The 16,331-nt window shown below is 41.8% G+C and overlaps 1 protein-coding gene across 1 annotated transcript in view; it reads right to left on the bottom strand.

Annotated features, from left to right (window-relative positions):
• Nucleotides 1-1,239: 1,239 nt before the first annotated feature.
• Nln (neurolysin) overlaps nucleotides 1,240-16,331 on the bottom strand; it is a gene marked incomplete at its 5' end in the record, with an annotated part of 44,465 nt that continues 29,373 nt past the window's right edge. Inside the window, 5 exon segments of the mRNA XM_017799577.2 lie at nucleotides 1,240-2,660; nucleotides 4,702-4,753; nucleotides 12,178-12,253; nucleotides 13,919-14,047; nucleotides 14,390-14,576. Of these exon segments, the coding sequence (XP_017655066.1) occupies nucleotides 2,526-2,660; nucleotides 4,702-4,753; nucleotides 12,178-12,253; nucleotides 13,919-14,047; nucleotides 14,390-14,576 (579 nt within the window).

The following is a 16,331-nucleotide window of genomic DNA, read 5'->3' as shown; positions in this document are numbered from 1 at the left end:
GGAGGCAGGAGGTGGATCTCTGTGAGTTCCAGGCCAGCCTGGTCTACATAGTGAGTTCCAGGTCAGCTGGGGCTATAGGGAGACCCTGTCCCAAAAAGACAACAACAAAAGAGGTATTGGATCTCCTGGAGATGGAGTTACAGGTGGCTGTAAGCTGCCTGAAGTGGGTGGTAGGAACCAAACCCAGGTCCATGGGAGAGCAGCAGGTGCTTTTAATCATGGAGCCATGTCTCCAGCCTGTTTGTTTTTGAGACAGGGTCTTATGATGTACCCAGGCAGGCCTCAAACTCACCAGTGCTTGAATTATAGGTGGGAGCTATTTACTTAACTCTATGTCTAATTTTGAGGCCATCTAGTCTATGGGATTGCGGTTTTGATGCAACTTACTTGCACGGAAAATTCTACTTGAGAATGGTAGAAAAAGATGCAGTGTTATGCAACCAGCTAACCTTGAATCATGTACAAATGCAAAATAGCAAAGTATGTTATGCTGTTGCCCTTAAAAGCTAAAGCATTTAGAAATACAGAAATCAAGGCTGAGAGAGGGCTCAGATATTAAGTATTAGAAGTAGACCTTAAAAAAGTAAAACAAAAACCATACAACCTATAAACCTACCACTGTGCCTTTGCTCTCTTGCAGATTTGAGTTTTAACACTGGAATAAGAAAGAAATGTGAGCTCATTTTTGTGGACAATAATGTAATTTTATTGTGTGCAGGTTTTTACATAAGAATTGTTACATTTTTCCATGTGAAATAAGATTTAAGTAAAGTTATTGTGAAGGAGACAGACTGGGCAATAGAAAAAGCTAAAGAGAGTTTTTTGTCCGAAAGTGGAAAACAAAAGTTGGGGTGGGGGCAAAGCTATGAGACAACACCTAGAGGTTGCTATGACTACCACACAATCAGCTTCACAGACCAGAGCCCTTGCCTAGCATGGATGAGCCTGGGGTTTGATTCCCAGCCCTGCAAATGCCAAATCAAACCATACGAAAAGACTTTTCTGTTGCTGGAGCTCTTGGTTTTCCCTGTTGTCTATAACTTTATTACGTAACATGATATTTTAACACAAAGTCCACTTGGACTGGAGAACTGAAAGGTTCTAATTTTGTACCTGGCCAGTAAAGTCACTACTCAGGTATGTATTCGGGGAAACAACCGATGATGGTGCAAAGTACATTCAGAGTTCATTTACATTTTCTTTTTATGATCCTGCTTTGTTTCATTTTTGAATAGACTCTGAGAAGAAAAATAATGGTGTGAGTTTACTGTTCTGCTGTTGAATTGGAAATTTAGGTCCCAGTAAAGAGAGTTAGAGAGAGAGATCTGGAGGTTCATTTAAAATAAAAATCAATAACAAAGTAGGCTACTGGAGAGCCTTTCCCCACAGCTGAGTCTGCACACGTAACACTTTGGAGAGCTGTTTTTAAATGCTCCACTCCAACTCACTTTCTTCTGAGTTTCTAAACTCTCTCAGCTCCACTCTGTGCCATCTGTCCTCACCACTGTGCCACATCTGCCTACCACTTTGAGGGAGGTGGTCAGTAAGGGAGGCGAGATCACACAACCCCTTTTTAGAAACGTAAGCTGAATGTGCTGGCTCATACTTGGAATCCCAAAACTTGGGAGGCTGAGGCAGGGGAATTACCATGAATCCCAGGCCAGTCTGGCTACATAGTGAAATGTTTTATCATAACAAAAAAACCTAAAAAACAACAAAAACATGAGAATTCAAAAGACGTCTAAGGTTACTCTACTTTTCTCACTGGTGACAGTCCAAAGACTTGATAATCCTAAAAGCTGAAGAAGAACTGAGCTTCTAGTGTAAGACAAAAAACCTGAAACATGTATTAGGCTAGTTCGGTTAAAACCATTAAAAAAAAAAAAATATTCTCTAACTGAATTTTATTAAGAAAAATCCAAAAGGAAGAACATAATTAGGTGTGACAGAAAGCTGAGAATCATGAGGCGGGATGTGTAGAGATAAATGCATTACTGAGGCTATTCCCCTGGCCTTGAGGTGTGCAGGCAAAGGCAAAGTCACACTGGACTGTGAGGCAGAGGGTCAAAGTTGACACAGGGCTCCAAGAAAATATTTACCATAAGAATGTGATGATTCATTTATGGGTCCAGAAATAATCCCAAGTACAAAATTTCAAGATATAAGAAGGATCAAATTATATCATGTGTGTGATTCAATTTAAAAATTCTTAGCCCTCTTACATTATATTATCTAGATTATAATAGTAAAAAAATCAAATTACATTCATATGAAACTTTTATCAAAAGAAATCAAATCCATTTTTATGAAATTTTACAGTACAATTATTTTTTAGTGGGTCTTTTTCTTAGGTCATAGTATTTATAATTCCATTTACATCTGTATAATTTTGAAAATTAAAAACAAAAGCAAATCGATAGAAATCTAAGTTTTCGTTTGTGAAACTCCCTTCAGTCTCCGGGCTGGTACCACATGGCGATGTCGAGTTGTCCTCCAGTCATGGATAGCTCCCAGAGATTGCTGGCTTACGCAGCATCCAGGCCTCGACTCCTGAGGAATGCTTTTTGGTTTGGCTCACGTTGCAAGAAATTCTGGAGCATGTCCATGCCGTCCAGAGATCCCCCAGGTTTCAGGATCAGGTTTCTGTATTTCATTCCAACCTAATAAAAGAAAACATCATGCCCAATAACTCAAGAGCATAGCAGCTCTCCAAATCCCCAGACACAAAAGAGAAAGAGGTGAGGGTGAGAAAAGTGCTTTGGCTCAGTCCAGTCTAGACATTCTCTTCTGCCAACACTACAGAGCATGTGTCCCCCCGCCCCCAACCCAGATTCTCAGCAGTGAGCTAACAACACAGGCAAGCAGGCCAACAGATGAACCAAATCGAACACACAGCTTGTTCCTGATTCTCACCTCATCTCCAATGTGATTTTAAAAGGGTTAGCGGTTCAAGTGATCCAGAGATATAAAAATGAGTTGTGCGTGCCTAGAAGCAAGCAGTGTAGCTACTGTCAAATGGCTTCAGGTATTTTTAGAAGGGGATCATAAAAAGTAAACTTAATCTTTTCTTTTTTTCTTTGAGACAGGGACTCACTATGTAGCCATCTCATCTGGAATTCAATATGTAGACCAGGCTGGCCTTGAACTCACAGACATCTGCCTGCTAGATTTTAAAGTAGCAAGATCAACAGAAATATGAAGCATATATATGTTTAAATTTTCTATCAACAACATTTACAAAATTAAAAAAAGTGAAATTAATTTTTTTGAGATAGTTCAGACTGACTTTGAATTTGCTATTGTGGGCCAAGAACGATCATAAATTTCAGATCCTCCTGCCTCAACCTTCCAAGTGCTGGGATTACAGGCAAAAGTCATCATCCCCAGTGCATACAGAGCTGGAGATTGAACGCAGGCCACAGTTCCAAGCTGGGATATGTTCAGGACCAGCCTTGGCTAAATGCTCTGGATTGGTTGGCAGAAGAGGGAGGGCCCCGGCTGTCAGGAGAAGAAGCCTCCAGGTCCTTTTTCCAGTGAGGAAGCAGGAAGTCTGCTATCTTTGTTACTTATCCGTGGCTCTGTCAGCTTGTCAGGGATTTAGCTCCTCACTTTCACTCACTGCTCAGTGTCTCAATTTGACTAGTGTTTCAAATTAGTGCTTGGAGCAAGGTGAGACTGGGCTCTCTGGGTACAGCAGTATGGAAACAGTACAAAGTGAATTTATCTACACACTTATGAAAATATTTTAAACCTTTTATTAAAGAAAACAAAATACAGACTAACAATAGAGAAAACATTACAACGAATCCTCACGTATCTATTACCCAACCTCAAAATGGTTAGGTGCTGGGTTACAAGCATGCAACACTATGCCCAGTTTACGCTGGGCCCCCTACATGTTAGGCAAGCACTCTACCAACCGAGCTACACAACCACTGTATATTACTTTTTTTGAGACAGGGACTACATAGTCCCACCTGGCCTCCAGCTCTGATCCTCTTGCCTCAGCCTGCCAACTCCTGTCATTCCAGGTGTGCCCCACACCTGGCAATAATTACTATTTTTTCCACAGAAATTTCACATTCAAGCTCTGTGTATTATATCCCTTTCATTTATTAAAAAGGGTATGTTTCATCCCTCAAATATTACAGGAACAGTAATGAAAATCTAAAAAAATTGAGACATAACTCAAGATGAGAGCATCTGTCAAAGCATCTCCAAACATGTGGAGACCTACAAATTCAGTGGGAAAGTGAAGGAAGCATTCGAGGACTTCTGCAGCATTGTGAAGAGCATTGTGACTGCCTGCTCCACCTGCAGTCATGTAAGAGCAGAGCACTGTTTAGTCTCATAATATGTGGCTCAGTACAGCTCAAGTCCTCCTCTGCTTATGCCTCCAAACAAGTTGATTTAATTTCCTGAATTACAGAGCAATGGTCTTTTAATAGTTCCATTTCCTTTGCAATGAAGCTTTGAGAAGAGTTTAAGAGTCATTTTGGTAACAGGATCTTGCTTTGGTCAAGAAAAAAAAGTAGTTAAGTGAGTTTTTGTTTTTAGGAAGGTACCACACTCTCATAGTGAGAGACCATGGTCTGGGTGACATCTGCCACAGGTGGAAGGGATGCTGGCCTTCATGGTGTTTACACAATAAAGAAGCTTGAACTGCCAGGAAGGCAGGACTAGACGGGGTAAGGCACTAACTTTTTCCTTGACACAAGCACTCTGCACCCAGTCTGAGAGCCTATCAACTCTCCTAGGAAGGGAAATCAGTCAGTTACCTCTGAGGTTTTGAATCCTGGAAGATCAGCATGTATCTGTTGGCATGTTGCAAGCCTTCTCTAACCCTGAGAATTTTGAAAGCATGGTTAGGGGGTCTGGAGTTAGGCCTAGGCCTGAACTGTGGCTTGATACACCAGCTATATAATATTTGGTCTTGTTTTCTTATCTGTAAAATGAGGCTATGTCCACATCACTATTCCAGGCTATTAGACAATTTCAGTATCCCACCTGGCATACAGTGAGATTCCATAAAACTACCCCTCCTTTCTTTTCCTTCCCTTTCCCTTTCCTTCCCACTTCTCCTTCCCTTCCCTTCCCTTTTACTTTCTTCTGCTCGCATTTCTCACTCCCCCCATTTGCACTTGTTTATCTATGTTCAGTGAAATAACTGCATTCCTGATTTGACATTCCCCTAAAATCACTTCTGTTTCCTAATAAAGCTAGAGGAAAGCACAAGAGACTTCACCTCCATTATTAGTAAGGAAGAATATATAATTTGTTAAGAATATTAAGTAGGAGAGAGAAGGCACTTGTTTTATCCAAGAGTATAAACGTTCTGGGGCAGTATTTTAATAGCAACTGCAATTATCCAACACAGGATGCTCATCCTCTGTCAGTAATGAAACCATAGAAAGGGGAAGTGGACCAGGTCTCCCACTAGCTCTGTAAGGAGGCAGCACACCCTGGCTCCCATAGCCTTTCAACCTAGCTACTCTGGGAGCACAGCCAGACTTGCCTCCTCCTGACAGAGTCAAGAGAGCCTTGCCCAGGACAGGTGAGGACCTCTAGGCACCGTACCTCCCTCATCTGTCCTCAAACTTGACTTCGAGACCTTTCCTAGCCCTTAACTCCATCCCAGCAGCATATCCTTCGTTTTCTCTGATGGTGAGGAGATCTTGGGTAAAAGAAACAATGCCTTTGACAATAATCAAAGAGTGAGAGAGCATAAGACAGGTACAGGGAGTGAGGAAGCTGGAAGTAAGAAAAGCAAGAGGAACTCTCTGACATTTGAAACAAGAGTTCCCAATAGTGAAGATGGAAAGAAGAAACTTTATCTATGGGGGAGGAGGAGATCAGGAAAAAAGCCATGCCTCAGGTTAGCTGTGTTTTAGGGGAACAAAGCAGTAGAAGGAGTGGGATGAACCAACACATCTTTAAAGTAATTAAAATAGTTTTGAAGTAGTGCAGGGGACACAAAGGTGAATAGAACAATTTCTTTTACAAGGGCCTTATGATCTAGAAGGAGAGATAAGAAATATATAATTAGGTACTAGGTGTGGTGATACATACCTATAACCCTAGCAGTTGGGAAGCAGAGGCAGAAAGAGGGAAAGTTTGAGGCTAGCTTGGGCTACAGAGTGAGATCTTGTCTCAAAATAAAACAAATTCAATACATAACAAGACAGAATATTAGGGCTTTAATAGGAGCACAAAGAAGGCCTGTAAAAAAAACAAAACTAGGGGGCTGGAGAGATGGCTCAGAGGTTAAGAGCACTGGCTGCTCTTGCAGAGGACCTGGGTTCAATTCCCAGCATCCACCTAGTGGCTAACAACCATCTGTAACTCCAGTTCCAGGGGATCCAATACCCTTTTCTGGCCTCTGTGGGCACTGCATAACATGAGTACTCTTATAAACATGCAGTTAATATACTCATACACATAAAAATAAATAATAAAGTTTAAAAAAGAAGACAAAGCTACACCTGGTGGCACAGGCATGTAATTCTAGTTATTTAGGAGGCTGAGGAAGGAGGATCACAAGTTCAAGACCTGCTACAAAGTGAGTTCAAGGATAGGCTGGGCAATTTAGTTAGACTTATCTCAAGATAAAATTCAAAAGAAAAACTAACAAAACTTGTGGATATAGCCCAGTGGTAGAGTGCCTGCCTAGCATGCAGGAGGCTAGGTTCAATCCCTACTCCCCACAAAAGACAAAAGAACAACTACCTACAACTGGCTGGGATTCTAAAGTTACAAATATTCAAGAAATCAGCCAAGCATGGTGGTACACCATAATCCCAGCATTTGGGAGGCTTTACGGTAGAGGAGCATGAATTTAAAAGCCAGTCTGGGATGTAGCATTAGAGCCTGTCATGGGGAAAAAAGAAAAAAAGAAAAAAGAAGGAAAGAGATTAATCCAATTTCCTTCCTTTGTCTTTATAACCAGGTAAAACCTGAGGCTGTTAGAAAGGCTTAGATTAAAAATAAGTAAACAAATCAGCAGTTGCACAGGAGATCAGGTAAGTCAGGGCAGAGAGAACTGGATCGGTGTGAAGGACCTGCAGGAGGAGAATTCCACATTCCTCCTTAGCAACACATTAGTAGAAACTGGGCCTAGGATTCTGTTTAAAGAGCACTGGCAGAGTTAATATTATATTCTCTGCCAGGTGGTTCTTTTGTGTGTTCAAATACAATTCTTCATGTGTCTAGGTAAGCTACTGCATATAAGGCTCAGCTTCTTCCTATGGTACCACAGACTAAAATATGATAGCTAGACTTAACTGTCTTGATTTTCTTGGTCCTTTTTTCTGAGGTGACACTTGACTGTGCTTCTCTTTCACTGATGGAAGCCACAAAGCTTAGCAATTTCTCTAAAAGCAAAAGGGGATGATAATAAATCTGACTTAATATAAATGGCCTTTGAATCCACAATGTCTATTACCTCTTAGGAAATTTTCCCACAATGAAGTTGCCTTATTAAAAAAAAAATGGCCCTAGTTAAAATGCTCCTATTTTTTTCCACCCTATGATTAGTGGCTGGATTTTGAAGTTATATTTGGTGAACTTACAGATCTCCTCAAAGAGCATTAGAGCTTCCTGGAAGGGCATTAATACCAAACAGGTTTCCCATTGCTATTAAGAGAACCACCAGGGGTGTAAACATTCCATCTGATGAGACAGCTTCTCCAGAGTTTAGGGACTTTGTGTGTGTGTGTGTGTGTCTGTGTGTCTGTATGTGTGCATGTGTAAGTAAGAGGTCAATGTATGGTGTCTGCATCAATTACTCTCCACCTTAATTTTTGAGCCAGGGTCTCTCAATAAACCTGGAGCTCACAGATTGAGCTAGATGGGCCTGCCAGTGAGTTCCGGGAATCCGCCTGTCTTTGCCCTTCTCAGTACTTAGAGTTACAGATGTGTGCTGCTGCACTGGCCCTTTACATAGGTGCTAGAGATCGAGACTCATGTCCTCATGCTTGCAGGGCAATCATTTTACAAACTGATTTGAGTTAATGAATGAATTAAAGAGCTAAAATGTGCTATCTACTTACTAGAAGGAATAATATGAAAAACTACAAACAGGTAGCAAAGTTTGAGGCTTTAATAGGAAAGTGGTCAATTCTAATACTTGCAGAGAAGTCCCCAAGGCAGAAGGAAATCAACTGTACCATAAAATATTCCACTTCAGCTGTTTGGTATTCAGAAGACTGCAAGTTGACATTTGACCCTCCTATGGTTGTGTTCCCAGTGAGCAGCACACTTTCTACAGTTCTGCTTGCCAGGATCTGAAATGGTTCTCAGATCAGAGCCTGGGCTTTGTAGGATGTCAAGAGGAAGAAGGCCTGGAGATGCAAGGTGACCAGTGTGGTCTCCTGGTTCCAGCCTCTCTGGTGTGGGGACTGGTAACAACAGGAACAGAGTCCTTGAAAGGCACTTCTGCTACCTTCTCAAACACACACTGGGGAGGGTGAGGCCTTGAGACAATACAGTTTACATGACAAATAACAACGGCTGATTCCCATGACTTCAGACCTAGCAGATCACTGCTACTTTATACTATAAAGCTCCCATTGTTACTCTGCTTAAGTCATCTATCTCTAAACGCATGAAATTAAAGCAAATGCCCAGGACCTGAAACAGCCAGGGTGCTGCCATCTTCTGCAGTGCTGGCTAATGACAGCCTCTGACCACGGCACAGAACAAGTAGTGTGTGGTATACTGGACTGAAGAATAGCACTTCCTTTTCTGTTTATCACTGCACAGCCATAATGACAGTGCAGGCTTTTTCACAGGACAGGGTTATTGTGCCAAGCATTTAAAATTTTGATAAGTATTTGTATTCTTAGTATAAACATTTATAAAAGAAAGCAAAACAACCCCACAAAAACAAACAGTGCACACCCTACAAGAGAATAAGATTGATATTTAAAAAGCTGGTTCTAGGGGCTGGAGGGACAGGTCAGCAGTTAAGGGCACTGGCTGCTTTTGTAGCGGACCCAGGTTCAGTTCCCAGCACCCATATGGCAGCTAACAACTGTCCAGAACTCTAGTTCTAGGGGATAAGACACCCTCTTCTGACCTTTTTGGGCATTGCATGACATGGGTGCACTTACATACAAGCAGGCAATATACACATAGAATAAAAATAATAAATAAAATATTTTTAAAAAGCTGGTTCTAGCATCTGCAGTGGAGAGTGGAAGGGTCGGGTGCAAAGGGCTTCTCCCCGGCTTCTGAAGCCAGGTTCACAATTGGCTGTGCTGGCAAGGGTGTGAGAAATAACAGGATACTTCACAGCTTTTGAAAGGAAAAAGAAGAGACATGATAGGATTAAATCCAGCCTCTCAGCTCAAGGTGCAGAACAGCATTGAGTAAAGCCATAGAGTCCACTCAGTGGAATGGGCAAGTTGTTTCCAACACAAAGGAAATAGCTCCAGGTTGTTGGAATCTTGACTTCTCCAAGCTTGATCCAGCCTTCATCTAATGAAGAGCAACCTGGCTCCCTGCCAAGCTACAAAGCTTGAGAATAAGAAGCATGGAGAAGCCTGACGGCAGGGTTACTTCTGCTGGATATATAAACAGCCTGGGATCCACTGGGATCCTTAACCTTGACAACTGGAAGAGTGGGGAGGCCGAGATGTGGCTGAGTGAGCACAAGTTCAGAGATGGTGAACGAGGGGAGGCTCAACTCAGGCAGGTCGTGTCTGTTTCCATCAGAAAGTTTCCCAAGTAACAGCAGCCAGGAAGGTGTCATAGTTGAACCTTTACCAAGAGGGGCCTATCTCCTAAAAAACATTGTTTTTGCTGGGTGTGGAGGTGCATGCTTGTAATCCCAGTGTTCAAGAGGCTGAGGCAGGAGGCTAGCTGGAGCTACAAAGCAAAACTGTCTCAAAACACAACCCCCCCCCCAAAGAAAAACCAACCAAAGAAAATCCTCAAATAACCTGCTGTGTTCCAATTTCTAAAACAATCCCTGTACTATGTAAAAATAAGGACTAGCTTCATAAAAAGCACAGAGGAGTACCAAACCCTTATGAAACCTTGGCTCCCAAACATCATCACTAACATTTTGGTGTGCTTTTGTCCTTACCATATTTTAAAAATAAAATTTGCACTGTGTTGTATAAAATACTTCATAAAGTATATTTTCACTTAATGCAATAGTTACAGTAAACATTCTAGACAGACAAATGTTTACTGAAGCCTTTCCCACAAACCCATGTTTACTGTTTTGTTTAGAGGATGGAAGATACTCTGGTTTGGAAGAACCAGAAGAGTTCATCTAAAGGGGCCTTTTGAGTGGGATCTTTATGATTTTTGAGAGGCACAGATAAGGAAAACATATTGTTCTTTGTTTCATTTTTGTTTGTTTTGAAACAGTGTCTCATGTAGCTTATAGTGGTCTCCAACTTGCTATGCAGCCAAGGATGAACTTGAACTCCTGATCTTCCTTCCTCTACCTCCCAAGTGATGGGATTATAGGCATCTACCACCATTCCTGGCTCAAGGAAGGCATATACTTAAAGTGGAAGGCATAGACTGAATAAATGTATAAAGGTAAACAGACCTAAGAGAATACATAGTCTGTCCCTGGGCTACATTCCTGGCTCAATTCTCTTAATAAAGAGGGCAAACTTGGACTAGGTGCAATCCTACAGCCCTATAGGTGCAATCCTACAGCCCTATAATCCCAACAGCCAGGAGGCTGAGGCAGGAGGATTGATGTTAGTTTGAGGTTAGCTGGAGTTACAAAGCAAAACTGTCTCAACTCCCATGAACAAAACCAACCAAGTGAACCCCTTAAAAATCTCACTGTGTTCCAGTTTCTAAAACAATCCATAGTGAGACTTGGGGAGGGGCTATAAGAACGGGAAGTTGTAAGGAGGCAGGCTGACAAGAGAGAGGCAGAGGGAACTTGGAAGAAATCAATAAAGGGAATGAAGCAAGACTACAGAATAACACTGAATGGCCAGTTCGGGTTAGCTGGCATGACTCAGTAGTAGGGCAGGCAAATGGAGTCATACTATCTTCCCCAAGACACCCTAAGGAAGGGCACAATCTCAATATGAGGTGGTGGAGGAATCAGGGCTAGGCACTTGCTGAAGGTCATGCAGAAGTCAGGGCATTCATGAGACCAGAGTCAGTATCAGACCTTTGTGAGTGGGTGGGTCAGGTCACAGGAGGCTGCTGGGTTGGGTGGGATGGGGGTGGGAATGCCTGGAATGAAGAATGAGCATGGGGTATGGCTAGCCTGCAGGTATTTTTTTTTATGGGGAAAGCAGGGAGGAAGTGGGGAGTCTAAATTGCACCAATGTAGTTCAGTGTGTGTACCTCAGGCACGATGCAGTCAGTCCAGAAACAAAAGTTCAGAGAACAAGTCAGCTAATTGAAATGAACACTGAGAACCTGATTTTGGTAATTTGTTCTTTTAATTTCTGAACCAAATAGAACTTGAAAGCGCACTGGAAATATAGCAGCCTTAGAAATAATTTGACAGTCGTGTCCTCAATGGGCAGGGAGGCTGGGGGCTGTAAGAGGAAGCATGGGAAAGAATGGCTCAGGTTAATGAAGCAGTGTAAGTTACCCAAAGGCATTTAGGTTACAAACTATGTAGTAGGTGGGGTACAGCAGCCACAAAAAAAAGGGTACTTCCCACAGAAAACGTACAAAGAAACTGTGTAAAGAATATCAAAACACTGGGCGATTATTTACATCAGGAAGAAGTTTAACTTGATTTCTCAACCTCCTATAAAACAAAAACACTGCATGGCACATGTCAAAACTAGCAGCTATAAATTATCAAATGCATAAACAAGGCTTTGAATTTTTAATTATGCAATATACTGGAATGTTAATGAAGCAAGAAAATGCAGTAGGTTTCGAGCGGCGTGGATGGAGGAAGGCACCGAGTCACAGATGGAATTCTCAGCGGGATACAGATTTATTTCGCATGGGGCACCTTTCCCTCGGGGAAGGGAAAGATGCCGGCAGAGGGAAAGATGTCAGGGAAGGGAAGGGAAGGGAAAGATGTCTGGGAAGGGAAGGGTGTCAGCCCACAGGTTGTGAGCTGGGACTTTATATATGGGGGCTTTAGGGTGTGGAAGGGGGGAATGTTTGGAGGAGAAATCAGGGAGGGGTAAGCAGGAAAAGCAGGTAGGATTAGGGTGTGGAAGTGTTTACTTTTTCCAAAGATACCCATAATACTGGCCGTCGTACCCTCCTGCCAAATGTCCAAAAGTAGTTGGCATATTTGTGCCTTTAAAGGAGACACATTTCAATCAGTATGATGGCAAATGCTAATGGTCAGGTTACGAACTAGCTAGTTTTCCTTTGGGGAGCCCAGCTGCGCTGGGAGAGAGTGAATGATAGGAGCTCACTGTGCACCCTTGGCCAAGATGTTTATACAAGCCTCTCCTATCAATGGCTGAACCCTTGGGGAGGTTTCAGCCCAAGCTGTAGAAGGTCTGACAACAGTTTCAGAGGCTTTGTCCACACCCATCAGGGAGCTCAGGAGATAGCCAGCCCTTTCTCAATCTCGTAGATACTAATGTACCTGTAAAATACTCTAGTAATACCTGTACTCTTTGCCATATTTTTTCCCTAGTGCTGGGGAATGAACCTAAGGCTTTGTACATGCTAGGCTAGAACTCTAATGCTGAGCTATAGACCCCATCCATAACCACATTTCTTAATATCTAAAATGCCTCAGAAAAAAATGGAACTTGTTTAGTTGATAACTTCTGAAAAGAAAATTCCTTACTTGAAAAGTGGAAAAAAGGGCTGGAGAGATGGCTCAGCAGTTAAAAACACTGACTGCTCTTGCAAAGGACCCAGGTTTGATTTCTAGCATCTACATGGCAGGTAGCAAATGTTTTTAACTCCAGTTCCAGGGGATCTGACACCCTCTTCTGACCTCTGCAGGCATTACACAACACAGGTGCGCATACACACGTAGGCAATACACGAATATACATAAAATAAAAATAAAAAAAGAAAAGTGGAAAAAATATTTACTGAGTCAATCTACACATAGGGTTGCCTTTAATAGGGCTTTGGCCAGTGGCTTGAGGCACAAAATTGCTTCACAGTTTACTATAAACAGATCACCAGAAGGAAGCAAGGAGGCTAGAGGGCCATTCTTATCTTAATATCCTCCATAAGTGAGGATGATTCATTTTAGCAACAATTTCCTTGGTCAAAATGTTTACCTGTCAATTTACATGCCATTGCACATCTATTAGTTGGTTTAAATAACAGACATATATGTCAGGTGTGGTGGTACACACCTTTGATCCCAGGACTCAGGAGGCAAAAGCAGGTGACTATATACAAATTTGAGGCCAGCCTGGTCTACATAGTGAGTTCTAGGCCAGCCAGGGCTACATAATGAGACCTTGTCTCAAACAATAACAACAAACCCCCCCAAGACAAAAACCAAAACAACCCTACATAAATTTAAATTTACATACTCTAACAAATACCCTTAAGCTTCAGCTTACAAAACTGCCAGTTAAATGCTTTAACTGGCCTTAGAATCAGAACTGAAGGAAGTTCTTGCTTTTCCCTAAATGTGCCCCTTCTGCCAATTTCTTACTGAATCACAGGGAAGTCATGATGTACACAGGGAGGGAGGGGACAGGAGGGTGCTTGTTGCCAAGTGGGAATGACTGTGCTCTGGGGCGGAGGCCAATTGCTCATGCCTGATTACACTAAAAAGCTGTGAATCTGGAGCCACCTCTCCTTCAAGTACATTTGGATAGGACAACTCATAAGGACATAGAATGCTTATCTGAAAGCCTCAGTATGATTTGATTACACAGAGCAGAAAGGAGTTAAGTAACTCCACCCCAACCCTGTAGCGCTAAGGATACTGCTTTGCTTCACAGCAACAGTGGGCTCAAGTGATAAAGTTTACATGTACCTGGAGTAGCTGCCACACCTAAAACTTCTGTGCAATATTTAGCGTATTCACTGGCGGCATCCAGGGATGCATTGGTGTGGAGAGACTGATCGACTTTTCTCAATACAATTTGGCGCAGGGTCAGAAGACCTAATAAGGTAAGAATATTTGAGCATGTTTTGGAGAAGAGAGAACTATGTGTTCCACTACCACAAGATCAGAGATTTGAAAACTGATTCCAGCAATATTTATCACAGAAGGGGAGCAGGACAAAAAGACGTCTCATCCATATAAGACTTAAAAGGAGCTTTCTTCCCCTTCAGATGTAATCCCAGAGTTCTCCATTCCAATATATTGTGTTCTTCCCTCTGCATATTACACTCCTGGGGTACATCATCATTAAAGTGAAATTAAGTCCAACAGAAACAGCAGCCAGGACTGCTGCATTGAGAAATTCCCAGTGTTTTCCTTTTCTAAAAATTTAAGTCATACCTGTGTTGACAAGTCTAGAAGCAACAAGCTTTTCAAGCAGATCATCTGTAATAGGGCTTCCGTCTTTATAAGGTTTTGACAGTTTTCGGAGGGAATCAATGTCCCACACCCAGTTTTCAAGCATTTGTGATGGCACCTCTACAAAGTCAGTTTCCACATTTGTTCCACTAAATCGTGCAAAATCAGTCTAGAAAGCAAGCACAGAGTTTTTTTTTGTTGTTTTTTTTTTTGGTCATTTGTTTTGTCTTGCCTGTTTGATGTTCAATATGCTTCTTGTATTTGTATGGGCATGTCTTTCTTAAATTTTGGAAAATTTTCTTCCACGATTCTGTTCCATGCCATTATTTTGGGATTCTTCTCCTTCCTGTATGCCTATGATTCATAAGTTTGGTCTTTTTATGGTGTCACACAATTCCTGCATGCTTCATTCTTGTGTTTTCTTAATTTTTTCATGATCTTTGCTTGAGTGGTCTAATTTGTCCACTTTATCTTCCATTCTTGATATTCTGTTTTATATATATATATATATGCATGCAATGAGTAAAGATCCACCAAAACTCAAGGCAGAATCAGAGGAAAGCATGCTTCTGAATAGGGTGCTACAATAACCTCATATTTAACTGAAACAATCTTCAATACTCAACATTAAAGCACTATTTCATTCTTTTGAAACACAGCACAATTACCAGGAACTTGTAACTGAAGAAAAGAAAATCAGAGTAAGGTAAAAACAAGCTTTAATTTATGAAAATAATGATGTTTTTCAAAAGAATTTTCCATTAGGGCTGGGGGTTTGCTCAGTGGTAGAGGGCTTGTCTAGCATGTGTGAGGCTGTGGGCCTGGCCCCCAGCCCTGAAAAAGAAAGGCCAGGCAATTTCCCTAGACAAGCAGTTTCTCTCTAGCTGATTACTCTTGTTTACTTACTGCATGCCTTTCTGGGCACTCATCCCTCTGTTGCTTAACTACTCAAGCTTAAATCAGTTAAAGAGTTAAGTTACAACATTCTAAACTTTACATCAATGATCCTAAAGTAACCATGCTGTGGAAGGTCAGAGTTGGATCTCTCAGATCAAGTAGAGCAAAGCTACTTGGGCAGAAGTGAAGCCTGCAAATGAGTGTAAGTGGTGTGAGTAAATGATGGGAAAAGAGAAGGAAGAGAAACATGGAAAGTTAAAGAAAAAAAAGAACTCTGAAGGCCTGGACTGAGTTTTAAAAAGCCAAGTTTCAAAAATTCCTGAGTCAGATGTCATAAAAGCGCTCAAGCAGAAATTGATTTCCTAGAACAAGCTAGTGGGGCTTTTGTTTTGTTTATGTTTTTTTCTTTCTGTTGTTTTTATCCATCTTTTTCAGGCTAGTGTTTTTTGACCTTTATTGGTACCATCCCCAGAACACTTGCAAACTGTTAGTGGTAGAGAAGAGTTAACACTGACCCCACAGGGTCACATTCAGGATGGATCCCCCCCTGTTCTCCTGTGCCTGGGTTCTGCTTTTCTCTCTAGATGCCTCGAATTCCAATACTCTCCCAGGCTTCATCATGGGCTCCACATGGAGGGAATGGGGAGAGGATTTAGCCACAAAAAGAAGGCAGATGGGGTGCCAAATCAACAGTGCACAACCATTCTGCTTTTGGCCCAAGGCAGAGGCACAGATGTCAAAATACCATAGTGCATTCTGCCTTCCTCTCTTTATGCAAAAACATGATTTGCTTGACTTCACATTTTAATTGTGCTGATTCTAGATGGTAAGGGCTGCAATATAAGTAAGTTCAAGGGCCAGCCTAGCCTAATCAGGAAGTCCCAGGGCTCAGTGAGAGACTGTTTCTCAAATAGATGGAACAATACTAGACATTGACTTTGGTTTCCACATCCATGTATATACATTTGCACCTACACACACACACACATACACACACACACACACACACACACACACACACACACGT

The sequence above is a fragment of the Nannospalax galili genome, unplaced genomic scaffold, assembly GCF_000622305.1.
Source record: "Nannospalax galili isolate Female #2095 unplaced genomic scaffold, S.galili_v1.0 scaffold518, whole genome shotgun sequence".
In the NCBI taxonomy this organism is placed as follows: domain Eukaryota; kingdom Metazoa; phylum Chordata; class Mammalia; order Rodentia; family Spalacidae; genus Nannospalax; species Nannospalax galili.
Note: the sequence above shows the minus strand (reverse complement) of the source record. Positions and strands in the feature narration are given on the sequence as shown.